The sequence below is a fragment of the Eutrigla gurnardus genome (genome assembly GCF_963514095.1).
Source record: "Eutrigla gurnardus genome assembly, chromosome: 5".
Taxonomy (NCBI): Eukaryota; Metazoa; Chordata; class Actinopteri; order Perciformes; family Triglidae; genus Eutrigla; species Eutrigla gurnardus.
Window position 1 is genome coordinate 16857670 of NC_139919.1, and position 21582 is coordinate 16879251.

The 21582-nt window shown below is 41.9% G+C and overlaps 1 protein-coding gene across 5 annotated transcripts in view; it reads left to right on the forward strand.

The window, feature by feature from the left end:
• Nucleotides 1-21582, forward strand: part of enox2 (ecto-NOX disulfide-thiol exchanger 2) — a 149404-nt gene that overhangs the window by 106107 nt on the left and 21715 nt on the right. For 3 of the 5 annotated variants that reach the window (XM_084010101.1, XM_084010102.1, XM_084010105.1), the window contains 5 exons: nucleotides 9482-9637; nucleotides 10559-10624; nucleotides 16992-17198; nucleotides 19643-19876; nucleotides 21000-21212. In XM_084010101.1, coding sequence (XP_083866227.1) covers nucleotides 9482-9637; nucleotides 10559-10624; nucleotides 16992-17198; nucleotides 19643-19876; nucleotides 21000-21212 — 876 coding nt within the window. The remainder of the gene's footprint in view (nucleotides 1-9481; nucleotides 9638-10558; nucleotides 10625-16991; nucleotides 17199-19642; nucleotides 19877-20999; nucleotides 21213-21582) is intronic. The other 2 variants (XM_084010103.1, XM_084010104.1) reach the window with 1 other exon arrangement.

The following is a 21582-nucleotide window of genomic DNA, read 5'->3' on the forward strand; positions in this document are numbered from 1 at the left end:
AGTAAGCTATGCCAGTGAGCCAGGTTCATCCAAATTACATGCAGTCGATTTTTCATCTTAACAACCCGTTCTCTTCCTGGTGGGACATGCTGAAATGCCTCCTGTGAAAGAGGTGAAAGGCCCTGGTATTGAGTTTGGCTAACATATCCATGTTTTTTTCTTTGTTGTTTTTTTTGCATAATCAGTAAATAAGTTGTGTATCTTGCAGCTTTCACAAAAAGATCTTAGTTTCCCAGTTGTTGTTATTACTTGGATGTTGTCGTGGTGGTGGTGCTATGCCGCAATTATACAAGTTCATCTGATCCCATATATTAAAAAGAAAGACAAGAGGTGCAATCTGTCAGTCAAGTCACACCCACACATTCCTGTGATGCTCCTCAATCAGGCAAAACTAATTAAACTGTCCTGCGTGTGTTTACCGTGGTTGTACCAGGCAAAATATCAGGTACCGGGGGACGTTTCCGAGGGCTAGTATGGAGAGGAAAAAAGGGAGGAGACCCTGATGGAAAGGAAGGAGACAGCTGTGTCTCCCTCCGTAGATCACCTGGAATAACAGCTGGTGTTGCCCTAGCTTTCCACCTTCTTTCTTCCTTTCTCTCATCCTGGTTCCCTCCCTCCCTCCCCCGCTCGCCTAAATTACCCAACATCTCATTTATATCTCATTACAGCCGAGCCAGCCCTTTGTAACCCGGAGCCACATCGGAGCACACACTGCTCATCTGCTCTTCGCAGAGTTGAGTGTCTTTACACACGAAGACCGTTCTGAGTCACACTGACGCACTCCTCTGGCTAAAACAGCACGTACTGTCAACGGAAGGTGTAGCCTGTCGTCGTCACTTGTTTTTCTCTCCCAGATGGACAGTAAAAATACTTGATGTGTAAATTTCACAAATGGGGCTGCTGTTTTCCTCTCTTTCCACATTCCAAACTAATGTTATACATATTACTCGCAGGCTTATAGTGTCCACCCGTGCATTTCTTTTACTTCACTCAAGCCAAAAGGACTTTATTTGTTGAAGCCAAGGATAAATGTACATAAGTGGAAAGTGAAGATCCACTTAAGCTCTCTCCCTCCCTCCCTCCTCCCTCTTATATGCCCCTATAACAACAAGTAATGGGGCTTAGGAAAGTCAACAATGCTACAATATTTTGTAAATTCAGCTTTCCTTAAATACTCAGTTCTGGATTTGGTGTAGTTTGTACTTAACATTGCATCTGCATGCCTCTTTTTTCTGCTTTGACATCTCTGTGAGCCCAAAGCTCCACGGCACGCACTTTTACATGGTGTCACACAGTCTTTTTCTGTCATGCAGGGCTTGTTACCAGAGCACCTTGTGCCTTTGAAGTAATCCACGTGGATTAGTTATTGATTTTCCATCATGACCGAACATCATCTCGGTCTCATTTTTTTTGCCTCGCCTCTAAACAACGGGGGAGAATTCGCTGTCGCTGGCTTTGTCCCTGTCAGCCGTACGGCTGGTCGCAAGTTTCTTGCATGCATGTTTTAGTGGGGGTTTTGTGAGTCGGTTTCAGGCTCATTCATTAAAAGAAACCGTCTGAGATTAGAGTTTGCCTCTGTTTCATCCACTGTGAGCCTGGAATGTTTTTTTTTCTTTCACCACCGAGTCTATTCTTGCCTCCAGCAAGGAGGATTTATCCAGACAGACAGACAGACAGCTGGATAAACAGACCACTGTGGGCAGAGACTGAACAATCTGTCTCACAAAGCCCGGTTCATGTCTTGGATGACGACAGCTTTACATTCATGATAGCAAGTTGGGGAAATGGCAATAACTAGAAATATGGAGGTGCAATATTTAGCACAAATCCCCCCGAAAAATTCCAGTACTAGTCTAATAAGTTCAATAGAATAAGCCAGAGTATAAAGTACATATCTCTTCTTCATATTGCACCAAAGTCCTAAGTGCAAGGTGTTAAGCCAGAGAGGGGAAGGATCAATAGACAGGGCAGCTTGGATTATGTGTGTGCCGGTCACAGTTATCTTGTTAGCTGTTGTAGCTTGAAAGGTGGAGTAGGTCCACCTCATCCAAACACCTCAGGGGAGAGAAGTTCCAAAGTTCTCTGTAAGGTTAGGAGCACGTCAGGCAGGACACATCTGAATACAAGGGATCTGTTCTGCCCTCGTAATAGCTGCAGAGATTCTGTTTTGTACTTTTATGTAACGTGCATGTCAATTTTAATGATTGGTTCTGCAGTCAGTGTTCCCCCAGTGCAGAGCGTAGAGCAGGGGTTGTATACGTTTGTAAAACCCTGTGAGTTAAATGGTAAGGTAAACCTCTGTTTAACTGTTGAGACAAGAGTGCAAACAGACCAGAGGCAATTCCTGTGGTTATGGAAAACTTGAAGAGTCACAGCAGGGTTTCCCCCCCTGGTTAGAGAACGTTATGGCGAATTATCCCGTTTTCAGAAAATCTTTCTCACCAAAATGTCACCAATAGCAACATCATTGACGACATTAATCCCTTCGGCTAATGCTCAGCCAGACCACGAGGACAAGCAGCATCTCAAACTGTGTTTTATGTCACGATGGATAAGTCATGTTGTGGTTACGCGAGCCCAAAGCCCAGTGAGTCAAATCCCAGATATAGCCTGAACTGTGAGAACGGAGCAGAAATCTGAACAGTAACAGCGAGAATCGACATCTGGTTTTTACATATTTGACATCTGACAGAGACGGAGTATCTCCTTTTCCAGAGTGTTTCCCCAACCTTCATCAGTGTTCTGTCTAGCACATCCAGGCCGTAAGGAGAACCAGATGGGAAGCTATAGAGTTCAGCCTCCTATATTTCTTCCAAAATAGAGACCTCCCAAGTTACTTGACAGTATGTGTTTGATCACTCTTCTCGTACTTTAAGCCAGATCCTCATTACATTTGGCTGTGCTGGTGGTTTTTGGATCTGGATGTGAAGCTAAAAGTAATTAAAGTAAGTACTTATTTTGTGGATTGGCATTTCAGGTGGAGACAAATTCCAACTACTTTATACACTGTTGTTGTTGCATCTATAATAATACATCATACTTAAAAAAAGGTCTGCAAATGATAATTATTATCATAATTGATTAATCTGCTGGTTTTTCTCTCATTTAACTGATTGTTTTGTCATTTAAATGTCAGGAAAAGATGAAAAATTACCTCCAATGTGATGCCATTTTTTGTCTGACTGACTGTCCAAATCATAAAATATGATTGTGATCACATGTGACGTGGATGACGAAGCTTGTTGTCAGTGTAGCTGTTCTCTTTTAGAACTAATTAACTGTCAGCTTTGTCTCTGCATACATTGATGATGAGCAGATATTTCAATAATTAACTTGTTTATTATATACAGAACACGTAAAGGATATCATATCTGAATGAACCACTTTGTATCATCTATTTAGAGAAGTATAAATGTCCTCATGGCCTCAGAGGTTTTTAACCAAAGTTTTATGTTAATGATTTTTTTCCTTACGGATCTGAAGCGATGAAATCATCCGGTATTTCACAGAAAAGGACAACAATTTGACCAAATGTAACGAGGCAGCATTAGGAGCCTTAAACACCAAACTGCCTTTCAATCAGGCTAAGTGAAAAGGGGCAGTAATGCTTGTTTGTTTCTGTTGCCAGACTCATTGTTGTGTTCGTCTGGCTTTGAAAGTTGAGTGTAATTCATCCAACCAATAATTCACAGCAGCCAAGTGCCCGCGCAACATCTTCGACCCGTGTAATAGGCTCCTCTAATGATAATAGCTATCTATATTCACAAGAATAAAGGGCTCGCTTGATTAGTTGCTTTTCCCACATTTTGAGTCAAAGCTGCTCATCGGACAAAAGGAAAATACCAGGAAATAACACAAAAGATGCCGGGTGGCTCACACACACACACACACACACACACACACACACACAAAATATTTAGCATTTCACACACATGTATTCGCGGGGTTATCAGAATTAATTTCATTGCACATTCTTATTTACAAATACAAACACACAAACTCATCCACCCTGGAGAATAGATAAGCAGGCTCCAGGGACAGACGACTGTTCCATGAATAAACAACCAGTCTTTTCTCTGCTGCATCCCACTCACCCTCATCCCTTTTCCTCACACTCGCCACAAACCCCTCCACCGCTGTACACAAATACACACAGACACAAAACCACGGCGGAATATATGAAAACTAAGTGTCGTGATTCATAGCCGATCTTCAGAAAATTGCTCCTCATATGAATTTGGAGGGCACAAGATGCCCCAGATATGAATCAGGGGTCCTCTCATTTTCACACATTAGCTCACCTGGATTAACATGAGGAAATACATTGGCTGACAGTCATCCCTTTGCCGTAAGCGTTTTCCAATCCTCGGACTGAATGTAGTGTCCCTTTCTGCTGACTGCTGAGGAGCTGCACTGGGACGATGCCAGGGGTTTTTGGCTGCGTGTAGGCGGACTGGGTGGATATACAGTATGTCTCGGGGAAAGACATACAGCAGTAGTTAAAGCGCTACAGAAATGGGTCTTTCTGGCAGTTATTCTATCCATGGCAGCTTTATTAGATTGTAGGCTCGATATTGTTAAAGGCTAGATGTGTTATGGAGATTTGACTATTGAGGTGTCTGAGAACGAAGACAGACGTTTGGAGGGCAGCATAAAGATATTGTTATTTAGATATAATGCAATAAGGGGATAGACTCATTTTATAAACGGGGAGGGGTTTTATTTAGTTTTGTCCTGCAGCCCAGAAGAAATGTTCCTGGTAGAACAAATGAAGTCCTAGATGTTGATATAAAAATGCAAATAGGGGTGACTTTTGGCAGAGATTGAGAGAGACAGATTTCAGCCACTGGTAGGGTTCCAGGTGGCGTGGCAAGCTCGCCTCATTAGAGAATATTATCCAGCATGCCTCACAGCATCCGCCTATGCCCCCCCCCCCCCCAAACCCGTCCACCACTGATTGCTAGAAGGGACGTTTACCCTGGAAATCAGAGACGAAAAAGACGGAAAGAGGAGGCGAGGATGACATTAATAGCCAGGGGCTTCACACAATCAAATGTCAATTTTTTTTTATGGATTTATATATATATATATATATATATATATATATATATATATATATATAGCTATGAGCAAACCAGCAGGAAATACATTTGAGCAACATCAGGTCGCAGGTAGAGGAGACGAGCGTTTGTACAATAGTCTTAGAGGCACGTACGTGTACATGTGCACTCATGTGTTTTTCTGTACAAGGCAGAGGTGTTGGCAGGGAGGTGTTTGTGAATTTCACTTTTCTAACTGGAGTGTGAATCCAGACCGCACGTAAAAAAAAGGATCAGAGAGATGTGTGGCCGTGTGTGGGCGGACCTAGACCCAGGTTTCTTTTGTTGTCCTCCTTCAAGAGAACACTCATGCTCTCTAAATCTCTGACGTGATTGAGTGCCCGGCATACTGCCTTGTGGTGCATGGAGTACATGCTGTATCTCAGCTGAACTGTTTAATGTGCATCATTGTTCCTTTCGAAGAGAGTCGTTTAATATTTACAGCATCATTTAAAGTAGGAAATGTCAAAAGTTTTTCCAATTTATTGAAGACTAGTTACACTTGTTTTGTTCTTCCTACTCTGGTCCTTCTGACAAATGCAATATAAATTATAAATTCCAACTAAAAGTTTGACTATTATTGTCTTGATTAATAGTTTATGCCTTAAAATATCAGAAAATTAAAGAAAGGAGAGAAAAAATACCCATCTCAGTTCCCCTAAACCACCAAAAATTAATATTTTAGCTGAAATCCCTTTATGTCAATCGATTTATCAAATAATCTTAAGTACATAACTGCGAGAATCATCAACCATACACATTACCACAATTGTCGAAGCTTCAGGAACCCTCTTGTTATGTAATCCATCCCAGGCTGCTCTCTTAAATACCATTCATCTAGTTTGCTGTAAATCAAATGTAAGTTACAGTCATACTACTGTGATTGAACTACTCCAATCATGTTCTCACGAGTTAGGATCATTCCACTGTTGGTTCATATTACCTACATCCACAATGCTTCTCTTTCATAAGGTATTCAGAGCACTTTGTCTCTTCATTTGTTAAAACTAAATTCAGATCATTCCGGAGAATTTTTTTTCACCCACTATTGTATGTGCCTGAATCAACAGCTGCAAATTTATTTCTAACCTTTCACTGTTGCTTAGCCACACTAGATTATAGCCAGCAGTGAACGACATACATAATTACTTTAGTCAAAGTAGCAATCAAAGTAAAATTACACATTTTGCAGAATGGCTGGTATGAATGTGCTGAATGAATGATGAGCAGGTGGACATGGGACAAATTCTAACTACTTTATACACTGTTATTATATAGTATAATATAAGAATACACCTGTATGTAAAGTCTTAATCTGAAAAGTAGGGCTGACTGTGAAATAGAACTGAGATATTTCAATACTTTACTTCAGAGATAAAAAAATAAAAAAAAAAGCCTGATTTCCTCTTGGACCATTAGAGTCTCCCTAAATATAAATGTCCTATTAGGAAGGTTATCAACTGTATTTGTTGTAGAGGACTGTGGTTCTCTGTGGCTTTAGCGTTCTTTGAAGCCTCTGGATTTGCATTAGATGAAACGACTGTGTTGTAGGTGCCCTGATGACCTTCTCACCCACTCCTCCCTGAGCTGCCTGACTCCTTGTCCTTTTATAGTTAGGAAGGTGTAGCACAGTGCTTTGTGGCAGCAACTGATAACTAACCTTATCCACACTCACCTTCACATGATTGCTACAAATGTAATTTAGGATTGATTTCAAAACCTTATTGATCTCTGTTTATGCTACCGTTGGACTTTCTTTTTAAGGTTATTCTTCTCTATGGCATGGTTTACATTAGCGAGTGCAATTAAAAGATTGTGACAGCCAACAAATGACCTAGGTCAGCTTCAAACCTGGGGCATTGCTATTCCATTGAATGCACCTTATTAACAGAGCTTTTCTTTCTGGGGTGCTGGATGCAGAAGCCAAAAGAAATTTAACAGCGATTACTTTTTAGTAATTTCTACGTGCTAAAGAGAATTTCAACTATGAACTTGGGTGTTGCTGAAATGATCAGCTGTTTTTTTTTCGGTGGACCACCTAGCTCTAGACTACTTCTACAGACCAGGAACTATTTAGCTCGCTTGTTTGATTGTCAAGGGCCGAAAAAGCAAACTGGGAAAGAAATGAAATGTTGATTTATTAAGAACTAACATCCATCCCTGCATGTGACATACACATTTAAATTACACCACTTACATTATTAACCTATAGGTGGCGTCATCGACATACGGTGCAACAGCAGTGCTCCCTCTTGTGGAGAATCTGTAGTCTGCTATATTTTAATGTCTTGTGAGTGACTTGCAAGCTCATCCTTTTAAGTTCTTTGCATCTAAATCAATGATTTTTAAAAAGCATACGTAATCCGTCATCGACTTTAGTGGTCCTACTGCTTCTTGTGAGAGTGCTACTAAAATTTAATCGGAAAGTGATGTTTTTTTCAGGGTCAGTCAGGAAGCAGCAGGATGGGCACAGTGTGTGTTTTTTTCCTTTCAGGGCCCCAAAACACTGGAGGAAAAAAATGTAAAACAATCATTTTTCATGTAATGAGTTCCAGATGTAAACTACTCTACGACATGACTAAAACAAGAGAATAGATGTAGAACAGCATTTGCATAAATGCATAGGCTGAATGAAGTGCACTCGTCTGCGTGTTCCTCTGTGTCTACTTACAGCATACATTGTAATGAGCAGCACTGCAGGAGGGAGGAAATAATGGCATGTTAGTGATTAAACACGTCCTTGAGCTAATTTGTCGAACGTGGAGATGAGAGAAGTCTGCGTAGCTGGGAATCCTTAGGAAGAAGTAAATAATCTCCTTTATTACACAGAGCTCCGCTACATGCTTGCTTCAGGTCTCAGGCTCTCAATGGACGAGGATAAATACATAGACGGGCGCACCAACACGCACTCCAGAGGGAGCAGCGCTGCAGAGAAATTGCACCAGCTCTGATGTAACCAGATCGTTTCCTGCATGTGAGCTGAAATCTAGTTTGCTTTGCATCACTTCAGACATATGAACTCATAAGCATGTTTTCTAATTTCACCACTGGAACAATAGAGCTTTGGCTTGGCAGAAAATGGAGTGTAATTCCCAGCAATGCAATGTTTTCTCCTTCAGCAACCTTCCAGCACACTGAATTCCGTCTTGATGTTTTGTTTCCTCTGCCTTCCTATATTCTATGAAACGTGTTCAGGTTGGTTAATGCAGCCGCATATCTTCCATCAACTCTTACTTCTCTTCCCATCCGTCTTCCTTTCTTTCCCCTTAACGTACAGAAATAACATCAATCGCCTGGTAACCTTCTTATCACCTGTTTCCTCTCATCTCTTTAGAGACTGATGGTGAGGTCATCAATAGATATGCATTTCCATTTATGTTCCTTTTAATGTAGTTCGACCTGCTTTTACTGCATTTTCGTTTTCTCTTTCTGGCCTCTATTTAGCTTTCCACATTTTTGTCCTTCAGCTTGTTTTATCAGCCCGATGTCTACGCCCTCATTGGCTCCAGGGACCTGGAGTCTTCTGTAATGTGCAAATTTCTTCATTTAATTCATCCATTCTCTCTCTTACAGTAGATTTGATGGAAATCACATGTTAGGAAATGTAGTTTCTATTTCCAGTCATATTCTATACCCTATAATTTCTCCTTCACTGGATGTATCACTATTGGATATCAGAAAAATCGAGATTGTAGTCCATTTTATTCAAACTTTCTCGTCAACTAAAAGTCAGCAAACAGCAGCTTCTGGTTCTGATTCTACTAATTCTACTGCATGTCTAGTATATTACAATGTGTGTATAAACCCCCGCTGAAGCATTTGTTTTAGCAGAGCTGTGCTCCTGCATGCACATACACTGATGCGTAAACATTACACACCCTGCGGCATCATTCTTCAACTGCAAATCCTCCGCAGGTGATATTGAGGAACATATTGGAGGCCAGCATCATTTTCATTTCAAAAGCCCCATACTGGGACACGGGTGCACATTAAAGCACATGTGGATGCCGGCGCTTGTGTATGTAGGTGTGCATCTGTTTTCCCAGGTCCTGACAGTGGGCATCAAGACTGCAAATTCATTCTCATGTGTACATAATCCATAAGGTCATCAGTCATGCAGAAGGAGTGACGCAGAGAGTGATTCAGTAAAAACGTCTTCAAGTGTGCATATTGTTTATGCGGTGATTTATTCATGGACATCTGTCTCTTCCATTATGAGTGGTGCGTGTGTCACTGGTGTTGACAGAAGAATCACGCAGGGAATAAGAGGTTAGTTAGTTGGAAAGTCTTGTATAAATGTCACTGTGTAGGTGTTCTCTTCTCTCTCATGCAGGAAGGAACCAGCTGTGTGATCTCATTCATATTTCTCTTCCTGCCTCCAGATTTTGATCCCAGCCTGGGTATGATGGCTGGAATAACCCCCCTCAATCCCATGATGCCCGGCCTCGGTATGGTGCCCACGCCTCTCTCCCAGGATCTGCCCCTTGTCAAGGAGATCATCCACTGCAAGAGCTGCACCCTGTTCCCCCCCAACCCCAGTAAGTCATCCTATCATACTAATCCTGCACCTTCTGCTCATGCAACCTTGTCCCTCAGCAGGACCTCTCCCCATGCTAAAGAATCCTGCCACAATGAAAGGCATTTTTATTTTATTTTACATTATTAGGGACTTGGGGACGGCTTATCATGAAATGAAAGTGCAAAGGTCTGACTCATATGTTCATTGCCTTCCCTACGTGGGCAAAAGTGCTCAGTTGTCATGGAAATGACTTACTGTTTTCTTGAGTATGTAATTTAAGTCCCATGATATCACTTCAGTCAGCAATCAGTTCATGATTATTTTCACTCTAATTGATTAATGGATCTGTAAAATGTCAGAAAATGATAGAATCTAAAGATGCTGTGCTAATGTAGAAGAATACAAAGTCATAAACGGAGACATTTGGGCATTTCGAGCATGAAAAACAGTTCTAAAAATGTCACAACTTTCCTTAAACAATCTGCTTGATTTTCATTGGATGCCAGAAAGAGCATGACATGACAAATGAGTGTGGTTATGTCAGATGTCAGCATGTACATTTGTTTGGATCTTTTATCTCTGTGAAAACTTGAGATTATGCTTTTTTTACATAATATGTCAGACCCAATAATTGTATCAACATATTGTTCTGACTGGTGTTCCAACATGGGAAACCTCTATCAACAATGTGTTGTTGTTCTTCTCTGTTCTTCCTCTTTATTTTCTCTTCCTGCCCAACAATTAACCTGTTCACCATGAAGTGCATTTACATCAACTTAACACACTTTCAGGGCAAATCACTTAACTGTTTAATCCGTCCTGATGTGTGCTGCACAAACTGTTGTTTATATGAATTCTCACCTCCACCTTCCAATTATTCAGAATTAGAAATGAAGTAGTGGGAGGTGCTTTTGATTGATCCCACCTTTTGCTTTTTCAGATTTCCTGCTAGAAAAGTTTCTGCCTGGGGACTTAATTCAAACAACTCTTAGAAGTCATCTTCAAGGTGAACTAAAACAAAAGCTCCTCGACGCAGTAGCATTTGGGAGTTTACAATCCTTTCACAAGACAAAACACACACTCTTGCATTCTCTTAGGCATATATATGTGTGTGTGTGTGTGTGTGTGTGTCTGTATATATATATATATATATATATATATATATATATATATATATATATTATATATATATTTACCACACCTGTAAAACAGTTTTCCAGATGTGCTTGCATGTATGTTGTGTGTATTATGGCTCTCTGTATAAACGGTCACAATATGCTGCAGAGGGATAACCAGATTAACACTTAACATATGGCTATATCTTTGTAGATTTTCATTAATGTAAGGGAATTTACAAGATACTTTGTGCGAGGGCAAAAAGAAAAATAATAATTTCTTCTGTGTGGAGTTGTGATAATATAGTGAGATTAGTGTTACATCAGCCCCATTGATTTTTATAATTGATAAGTATTGCTCTGCATCAGAGATGCATTAGGGATTCAGATGGTTGCTCAGCATGCGGGGAACAAAGGGAAACAAGCATTGATTATAGTCGCATTCAGGCTTTCAGAAAATATATTACAGGCGAGGCGCTGGTGTCCAGGCAACAAAGGTTGCATATGGTTTCCATCACAAGTAGTCATTATCCTCCGGCTGCACGCGCTCAACCTGACAGCACGTGCAGCATCCCCCCCTCACTCACCTGTAGTTGAGAAGCAACCACCCCGCTGCCCTCCCCTCCTCTTCTACCCCCCTCATTGTGCATTACTCCGCCCCGTGTGTGTGCATCCTCATCAAGCAGTGATTTGCGTCCTTCTCCCTTTTCCTTAGTCAAACCCTCTCCATTTACCTAAACTCATTCCACTTCCTCCACTAACACCTCTTCCAACACACCTTTCTAGTGATTGTGTTGTAATAGCACCTTTTGTATGCCACCGCACATGCGTCGGCTTTATCATATGTTTTGGGGTACGTGCTGTGCGTAGGATGAATTGATTGGAATTTAGTTGTCAAAGGTCACTGTGACATCACAAAACATTGGCCATTACTCAATCATTCATATGCTAATTATAGCATTTCAAACAAAAAGGATACAATTATGAAGTGATGATATTTAGGTGGAGGCATACAAGCGCAAGGCGGTAATTCTTGTTTTTCTAAATGGCTTGAAAAGAAACCCCCCATTTGGTCTCACTTTGATAATCTAATTGGACATCGAACTCTGTGTCTCTTACTCTTTCACACTGAAGCAGTCTGAGAGAGAGATTTTATAATTATCTATAAGGGAAGATGAAACATATTCCTTGGATTCTAGGATATTGGCAGTGTGAACCAGTGTCCACACATAACACGGGCTTGAATGAAGAAGAATGCCCATAGAAATAAAGTAACCTTTAAACAATCTATATTCATCAGACGAACCAAAACCCTCAGGAAAGAAACTGACAAATAGACCAGGATAGGAAAGTCCTAGTCTGTTACACTGATGTCTGTTTTATCTGTGTGATACATCTTCATGCCTTTTCTTTGCTCATGTGTGATGTAAATGGACTGAACATGTTTACTACAGTGTTTGTAAATGTAGTTTATCTTCTGAATAACAGTCCTTCCAGGGTTGAAGCCTCTTCCAAGTGGCAGCCCTTTGGACTACAAAAGGATGTTAGCCAGTCGAGGTGATGGATGGTGATGACCTGTGTTAGTGTAGCAGACCAGTGGGTGGTCACACTGACGGCAGGCCTTTGGGACGAGGCTGGACTGAGAATCAGTCTGTGTGTTTGCTTTACAGCAGCAGCCTCTGTTTTATCCAGAGTAACGCATCAGAATAAAAGCACATCAGCCAGCCTATTAGTCAGCCAATAACTCATAATAGCTCCACATACAGTCTGCTTGTTTGTGAAGATTCACAACATACAGTAATGAAATGCACTGAAAACTATAAAATCCTGAACATTATCATTTAGTCCAGTACAATGGATTCAATAATGAGGTAGTTTACTGTGTTTTAGTATTGTATTGCATCAATTAGTTGTTATTATTTTGATACTCAATCAATGCAAATAAATCCCCACTTGCCCCATTGGTGGACTTGTGTTTCCTCCTTCAAGCTCGGTCCTCTACCAGAGGCCTGGGACCCTGAGGGTTCTGCACAGTTTCTTAGCTGTTCGTAGGACTGTACTTTTCTGACTGCGATGTTGTTCCTGGAATCTGCTGGAGCCACTGTCCCAGTTTGTGGGTTAGATCTCAGTGCTCAGATCACTATGGACCACTAATTACCACTGTTGCCTTTACTTTCCACATCTTTCCTAGCTCCTCTTTCAGCCATTTGTATTTTCCCTGTTGTATGTCTTCCACCACGATGTCCGGTTGGTTCCCCATTACCAGTTTATCAGTCTGGATCTGGAATTCCCACAGGATCTTAGCTTGGCCATTCTCAACCATCTTTGGAGATTTCTTCCATTTTGACCTCAAGGACTTCCAGCCCAAACTCAACACAGATGTTCCTGATATGTTCCTGTAAAGGGTTTTGTCTGGTGTGGTAGACCACAGCCTTTATTGATCTTGTTCTCAGCCCCTGTCCTCTTCCTGCCATGATGAGTGCCTCAGTGCTGTCCTTCAGATCAGCCTTCTCTAGCCACTAGAGTGGTTCCCCCTCTTCCCCCTCCTCCTCATCCTTGGGTTTCTGCTGTCTGACATACTCAGTGAGCAGGTCATCACTCGGGGCCATCTTCCTGATGTACTCCTGGATCTTGGTTGTTTCATCCTGGATAGTGGCTCTGGCCCTCATTAGTCGTCAGCCTCTGTCCTTCCACTAAGTGACCAATCTCAGAGTGCTGAGTGAAAGCTTCCATGCATGGTGAGGAGCTTTCTTGTCTTGATATCAGTGGCTTCTATTGCTTGCTTTGGCCATGTCAGTCATTCTTATGTTGATAAAACTCAGAGAAACGTTATAATAAACGTCTTCGACGTGACTATCGATCATTGTGTGTGTCTCAGCCCGCCGGTGAAACAGACGGAGAGGAGAGACGCTGGATGAAGCGGTGTGTCCGTTAATTACACTAAAACACAGCAGAGACTCACGGCAACGTGTTTTGTCTCTTTTCTTTCGGCTTAGGTGCGGTGACAAACGCTTATAATGTTAGAGAAAATATAGATTTTTATAAATTGTACAGATTTTGACAAATTCCATGAAATCCAGCATGTTACAGTTTATTCCCTTTTCTTTGTCAGATTCTGCGATTCCGTCCACGTTTTCCACGTCGTGGAAATCATCGGGCCCTAATCTGATCCTGTTCTTTCCACTCAGCTGACTTTTCAGGGCTTGCCTTACTCTGTGTAGGTATTTGGCTGTGGCTGAATTCCTTCATGGTTCCAATTTACTTGCAGGACTCCAAGGTCTTTGTAGCTGTCCTGGACATCTGCTATGCTGCCTTCTGGTAATTCAACCTCTTGAGTGGTGATCATCTTCCCTCTCTTGGATACCATCTGACCACAGTTATCCAACCATTCAGGGTGGGTCCCATCCTTGCAGCTGGTTCATGTGTGCCTCCAGGCGTTCATGGAGTGCAGTTACTTTCTTTAGCCAGTATGTGTGGATCATATCAGGGCCTGGTGCTGTCCAACTCATATCACATTCTTTCTTGGATGTCTGCCATCGTGATGGTTACTGGGTCCTGTTCTTGGGGGTTGCTGTAGACGGCATGCAGATCCACTAGCCACTGAGCACTGGTGTGGTGTGTATATATATATAGTGTATATATGGGAGAATATATTATATTCTCCCATATGTTTCTCTGGTATTGTTCATTCCCAGCCCTGGGCGGGTCACTTGGAATACACTTTGGATGGTTCTGTGGAGAACATCCTGTTTCCGTCCCCTCGCTTCTCCGTCACTAGTGTACCTCTTCAGGAAGGCAGCCAGAGCTGTGAGTCTCCAGTGCCTCTAATAAGCATCTGATATGGAGAGGTTGCTGTAGTTTCTAGCTAGTTCTTTCTTCCCAGCACATTGCTGTAGCTCTGACAGCTGGCTAAATTTTCTCTCTGTGTTGCCTGGATCTTGTCCTCTAGCCTCCTTTTCCATGGGGGATACTGCTCCTTATGGCTGATGCTGTTCATCAATTATTCTGTGTTTAAGGGACACACGTATGGAATTAGAATTTGGACGAGAAATACATTTTAAACTCTCTGGCTGCATCACCCACATGTTATGACTTCCACAGTGGATCCTGAGAACGCTGCTTCCTCTCTCCAATTCCTGTATTTCTCTGCATTTTTATGCAAATGAAAAGCAACTGAACCTGATGAAAAATACTTCCATATACTGTGTGACATTTATTTCTTGTCATCCAATTGAAATCATGAATACTTCACTTGAATCTTGTGCATTCCAGCATACCAGTAAACGGTGTTAAACGGTGGGGTCCAGTAGCACAGCAGGTAGCTGAGAGGAATGGCCCTCACTCCTGCAAACTGTTTACCCAACTGAAGCCAAAACAACAATTTTTATATCATTTACAACATGACACATTAGCTTACTGTACCTGCTCTATCCTCATTGCTCTCCCCATCGTCGACCCAAAAGGTCAGTTTACTTGGAACTCTTTGGTTGCATCTACCAACGAAGCTTTTTTTTGCTCACGCAGGCTTTTTGCCACCTTTTTACTTCTCGACTACTTACTTCTACGTCTCGACTCAAAACCAGTTTAATCCTCCAACTCTGGAGGTCGGGAAATGAAACTGCAGTCAATATAGTGTGTGTGTGTGTGTGTGTGTGTGTGTGTGTGTGTGTGTGTGTGTGTGTGTGTGTGTGTGTGTGTGTGTGTGTGTGTGTGTGTGTGTGTGTGTGTGTGTGTGTGTGTGTGTGTGTGTGTGTGTGTGTGTGTGTGTGTGTGGCAGAAAAGTTAAAAGAAACTTCTTTAACAACTAGATGTAACACAGAACAGACTTTTACATTGTGTGCCATTGATTTTGTGCCCCATTTTGACTGTTTATTCTGCTTGACAATGAGAGAATGCTGATGAAAAGTCTGTATTACTGCACCCAACCAATACTCAGACTCGAAATCCTTTTGAGAGCCCAAGATATCTGAATTAATCAACTTGCTGGTACACTTCAGGTATCCAACAAAGTACAACTCCAGTTCTTTTCAGAGTATTGATATTTAGGGGGGGGCATCAGTAACGGTGACTGCCAGGCCTTTCTAGCAGACATCCGGAAATCCAGCATCCTCAGCGTCCTGCTGATTAACTGGTTCACTCCTCATAGACCCCGCTAATCACATTCATCATGGTTGAGAAAGCTGATCTATTGGAGATTAGATCAGTCAACATTCATCTGTGGTGAATAAGTGATTTTTGCAATGCAGGGGACCTTCCACATGAGAGGATTTGCAATCACTTTGTGGCCAAAAGGATTTCATTTTCATGCATGGAACAGTTTTGATATTAACGTTTATCTAACAAAAAAAAACGTAAGTTATTATTATTCAAGCATTAAGCTTTATCATTTTTTTTTAGGTCATAAGGGTTTCATTGAATTTTGCAACACCAAGCTCTAGAATGTGGCCTGTTTTTCCAAAGTCGTTAATCATATTATATACTGACTATTTCTCTTCTTCAAATATTCATGTGGGATTTATTGTACCTCCTCTACTAAATATTTTGTCTTTGCTTTTGTTTTCCTCAGTCATTATGGTTGTTTGGGTGATTATAGTTTATTGAAGAGCTACTTTCCTCTCAAAAATATTCCCTTAAATGTTTTGATGGATCTTTAAGTTTCTATTTGTTGTGCTTTCAGTTTCATCATATTGTCCTCTATATTTTTTATTTCTATGCATGTTTAATATACCGATACTTTAATAGTTAGTCCACACGCTCAGATTGCCCAGGCTTTTGTTATGTGTTGAACCGGTTGGAATCATTGCCATTCAATGGCAACAATACATTAATATATTTTCAGGATAGAGCTACAAATGAACAGCAGCTTCTTTTAGTGTTCTCTCTGTTTAGATAGCACATTATTATTATTTAGATATTTCATTTATCGGCTATATGGCATACATATTTCTTTTTGAGTTAAAACAAGAGATAGGAAATCAAACCTGCTTATCAGGTCTGCCAAAATGGTTTCCAGCAGTGTTCAGAACAGTATGTTCCTGCTATTGGACGTATGGCATTCAGCATCTCAAAGAGCATAATTCATACTTAATATCGAGTTTCCCGTGTTCTGCAGCAGCTGAATAATTTCTTGACGTGTTTGTATTTCAGCTCAAATGCTCAGCATTCAGTTAGATTTCCAGGCATGTATTAATATTTCAAATTAGTGATGACTGATACATAACTGTGTTCTCTCTCCTTTCTTCCCCTCCTTTTGAACAGACCTTCCCCCTCCGGCCATGAGAGACCGCCCTCCGGGGTGTAAGACGGTGTTTGTCGGCGGCCTTCCCGAGAACGCCACAGAGCAACTCATCGTGGAGGTCTTCGGCCAGTGTGGTGACATCACCGCCATACGCAAAAGCAAGAAGAACTTCTGCCATATCAGATTTGCTGAAGAGTTTACCGTGGACAAGGCTCTCTTCCTGTCAGGTAAGCTGACATAACATCTGAAAGCTCATCAAGTAAGTGCTTATTGGCATATTTCAGTGTTTCGGTGTCACTTCAACAAATATTAAGCAAGAATCCATAGATGCAATCTGTAACCTACAATAATTCACTTTGCACACTGGGTACATTTTGAATGTATTGAAACGACAAATAATTTTGAATTTAATACACCTCTGATTCGTGGCCTCCTCCCCATAGCAACGGTGGCTCGTGTGCGTTATATTATTGAGTTCTGAACTTATACAAAAACATAGGATCTCTCAGAAAAAACGAATGAAATACTTAAAACTGGTGGCCTGGATCATTAAATTATTCAGAGTAGTTGGTGAAAAATGCACACGTAACCAGCAGTTTCACCCTCTTTACAAATGCACTGGATTTACTATTGGAACGGACCATTAGTAAACACCCAGCGCTTGATCTACTAACCATGTGACACCCGCTTATGGTTTCTTATCTTAATTTCCACAGCAGCTTCTAGAGCCCACGCTTCTTAAATCTCTCAGCTGGCGGTATTTCCTACTTTAAAAAACCCATTTAACGTAGCAGCCAATTCAGTAGTATTCCCAAGTATAATTAAAAGTGTGTCTGTGCATGTGGAAATATCTGTGTGTTTGTGTGGGAATTAATATGAAATAGAGTTCCTATGATTTGGTCCGCCTCTATTCTTACAGTGAGACGTGGGAGCTGAGGTCCATATATTAGCCAGCTGACAGAGCTGTGTCGTTTCCCCATAAATAATACCCCACACACACACACACACACACACACACACACACACAGGCACACTGTGCAAACACCACACCCAGCAATGACATAAACTCCAGCAGCCATAGACGCTGAGATCTCGTCCATATGAAATATTGAAGTAGTGCTAGATTGGGAGCCTGAAGGAGGGAGAGCGGACTGAAGTAGAAGCCCCTGAACTCGCGCTCATTTCTTTTCCTGTTTGCACTGGCATCTACCACGACGGCCTTCTCCCGTGATAAGTGTGTTGCATCTCAGTGAATCACGCGGGGCATCATTACTGCGTCCGAGCACGAGCACATAACACATGTGGCTGTGAACGCTCTCTGATCATTTCAACCAATTAAATCACAAAATAGGCAAGATTTCACTTTGGATCCATGACCAGCCAATAATGAAAATTGAGTAAGGAGGGGAGTAATAAGGGGATAAGGGGGTGATGAAAGGATGTTGTGGACTTTCAGTGCCTCTGGAGAAGTAATTGCCCCCCTTAGGTCTGTCTTGTGTATTAACTAAAGGATGCAGCCCTTCTGCACGCCACAAAAACCTACATTTCCAGTATATCTTGTCAAACGAAGGGATCCACCAAGCAAAATAGGTATGACAAGGTTAAAGAGAGAGGTGGTATGCAGGTAGACGCTGATAAAGAATGTGCTCAGTGCTTTCAGTATTATCTGATAAGTCGTCTAATAGAGTTTGAGGAAGGTGATAAAAGACGCTACAACTAACCCACAAAGAAACGCTGTAGCATATAGAGTAGAGCTTGTGTATGTACCTTTTCTGTTCCCTGCACATGTTTTCTATGTTGCTATTCATTTGACTCCAATCCAAGCCTCCATGCATGTTTTTCATTCGTAATAACAAGATGTACGGTTCCCCTAATTTAACCTTTCTGCGGTTTTTGTTTTGTTTTCATTTTTGTGAGAAGTGTAGAACATGTAAACCCTACAGATTAGGAATAATTAATCAAAGAGTGACCGCCAGGTACGAATGGGGATTGTGAAGTCGACAGCTGTCAAAAATGAGAGGCACTCAGGCGTTGCGCTGGTCTTAAGGTGGAAACCACGTAACCGTGACTTCCTCAGTCTGCATGCGACATGGGATCTTCGTCACATGGCACACTCGTCTCCCTCCCTTTTGTTTCTTGTTTTTCTCAACTGTCAAATATCGAATAACAACACTGCGAGGCTAGAGCCGTGCTTGCAGCTCTGTGAGGCTGTGCTCAGGCAGCAGTGCTTAGCTAACATTAGCATGCTTATGCGGATGCTAAGGCGGTAATGTAAACCGTTCTAGTTTCGGGTGTTAGAATAGGAATGTTTACTAAATAGTTTTAGTTTTAGTCATAAACCAAATAATTGAACACATTAAATGATGGCGCAACATGAAAAGTCCGGGGATAACCATTCACCCTGAGGCCGGCGTGACTCCACCACATCCCATGGAAATCCATTTAATGGTTGTTAAAGGCTTCAAAACCATAAATGTCAAACTTGCGCTTGTGATGGATAATTAAGGGGAATACCAAAGTCATTAGGATTCATCCTGTGGGGGCCACACAAGATGTCATGGCACTCCTACAGCCCTGTTGCTAGTTTGGATGAAAAGCAGTATGTAGAAAAGAAAAGTTATCTTAAAGGAAACCCCTTTTTTAGATTATTTTTACACTTTTATCTCCCCAGGTTACCGTATCCGTTTGGGCTCCAGCACAGACAAAAAAGACACCGGCCGTCTCCACGTGGACTTCGCCCAGGCCAGGGACGACCTTTATGAGTGGGAGTGTCACCAGCGCATGTTGGCCCGAGAGGAGAGGCACCGGCGCAAGATAGAGGAGGATCTCCTCCGGCCGCCCTCCCCTCCTCCCATCGTCCACTACTCGGAGCACGAGTGCAGCCAGCTGGGAGACAAGATCAAAGGTTGGCAAAAATATCAAACGTATAGAATAAAAACATGTGCCTGATGTGATCACATGAACAGTGACTTGGTAAAGTAAGGAAAACCTATAGACTTCTGTACTGGTCACTTGCAGGGGCACCAAATGTACTAAAGTGACGAAGCAGTTCTCTCATGTTCCAACATATTCAGGGAATTGTATTTATTTAATTCTACACAAAGGCTTTTAAACACGGTGTATCATGTTTACTCTTCCCTCAGCACATCCTCCTCCATCTTATCTTCTCCTCTCCCCCCTCCGTTCTTCTCTGCTCATCCTCTCCATTTTCCCTTCCCCGCTCTCATTTCTCCCCTCTTTTCAGCTTACAGTCCACTTTCTAGCTGAATAAACATGCCTCACTAATGAACGGTGACACTTCCAGGTCTCAGTCACAGTTGCCTGATAACAGAATGTCTGTCTGTGACTTTCTGCCTCTCCACTATATCTGCATGTTTGTATTCCAGCTGTCCCCCGTGTTAGGAACTCTTTAACGCCGTGTTGTTACAGCCAAGGGTTTGTTTCCGAACAATCTGTGCTGCTGTCGTGAAAGCACACATCGCAGCTATTTGCCTGAATCTTTCACACAGATGAAAAATTGTGTTTTGCCATTTTCAGTGTCACAATACCAGTTCTATTCTTGTACTCTAAACCCAACCAGTCCTTTTTACCCAGAACACCTCTATTTATTTCCCTCGGGTGTCATCGAGCTCTGTGAAGTTCTTTGTTAGCGGGCATATACCAGTCTCTCATGTGTACTTTTTCTTTTTTCTTTCATCCAATGGCACCAAGACTTTTTGTTCTCCTGGCCTTGTTCACTACAAGTCACTGAGGTTTTTCTTCTGTTCAGTGTCGCCTTGCTCACATTAATCCTGGCCTTTTCTACTGTTTTACTCACTTTGTTACTCATTCATAGTTATAGTAACCTGTATTTGCCTTCATTGCTTTTCGATATATGAGAAAGAGAAATCAGGGTTGTTTGATCGCAATCCTTTACCACCTCAAGTGTCCTGTGGAATCCAGGAATCCTTTTTTTTCCCAGGAATCCTTTTCGCTGCCCTCTATGGACTCTGACTTTTCCTTTCTCTGTGTCCTTACCTCTTGGCCAGACGATGGCAAGTTTCCTGAAGCGGTGCGTGTGCTCTTGACCTGGCTGGAACGAGGCGAAGTCAACCGCAGGAACGCCAACAACTTCTACTCCATGATCCAGTCGTCCAACGGCCACATCCGCCGGCTGACGGGTGAGAAGAGTCAGCATGAGAAGGAGGTGGAAGAGGCCCAGGACAAGTTCAAGACTGCTCTGGCTGGCATCCTTGGCCAATGTGAGTCTTCTGTTCTAAATCTTGCACACACACACACACACACACACACGTTTTTGTATGAAGGCCAAAGCAAGCGAGAATAACTCATTTAAAGTTTACTACTTGAATATATTTATTACACTCCCTGTTGAGCAGTATAAATACACGAGGAGCAAGAGAATGAGTCCATGCTTGGCCAAGTTTCTGGTTCAGTGTAAGTTTCGCTATCATAGAGACACACCACATAAACATCCTGTAAGACATTTTGTGCCTGAAGTACTTAATGCTGCGACTAAGTAAGTATAATATTATTCTATAACACACACGATTGGTTATTGAGTTTTTAGGCCGCATAGAAGCCATCTTTTTTTCATGCATGTTTTTGGGATGA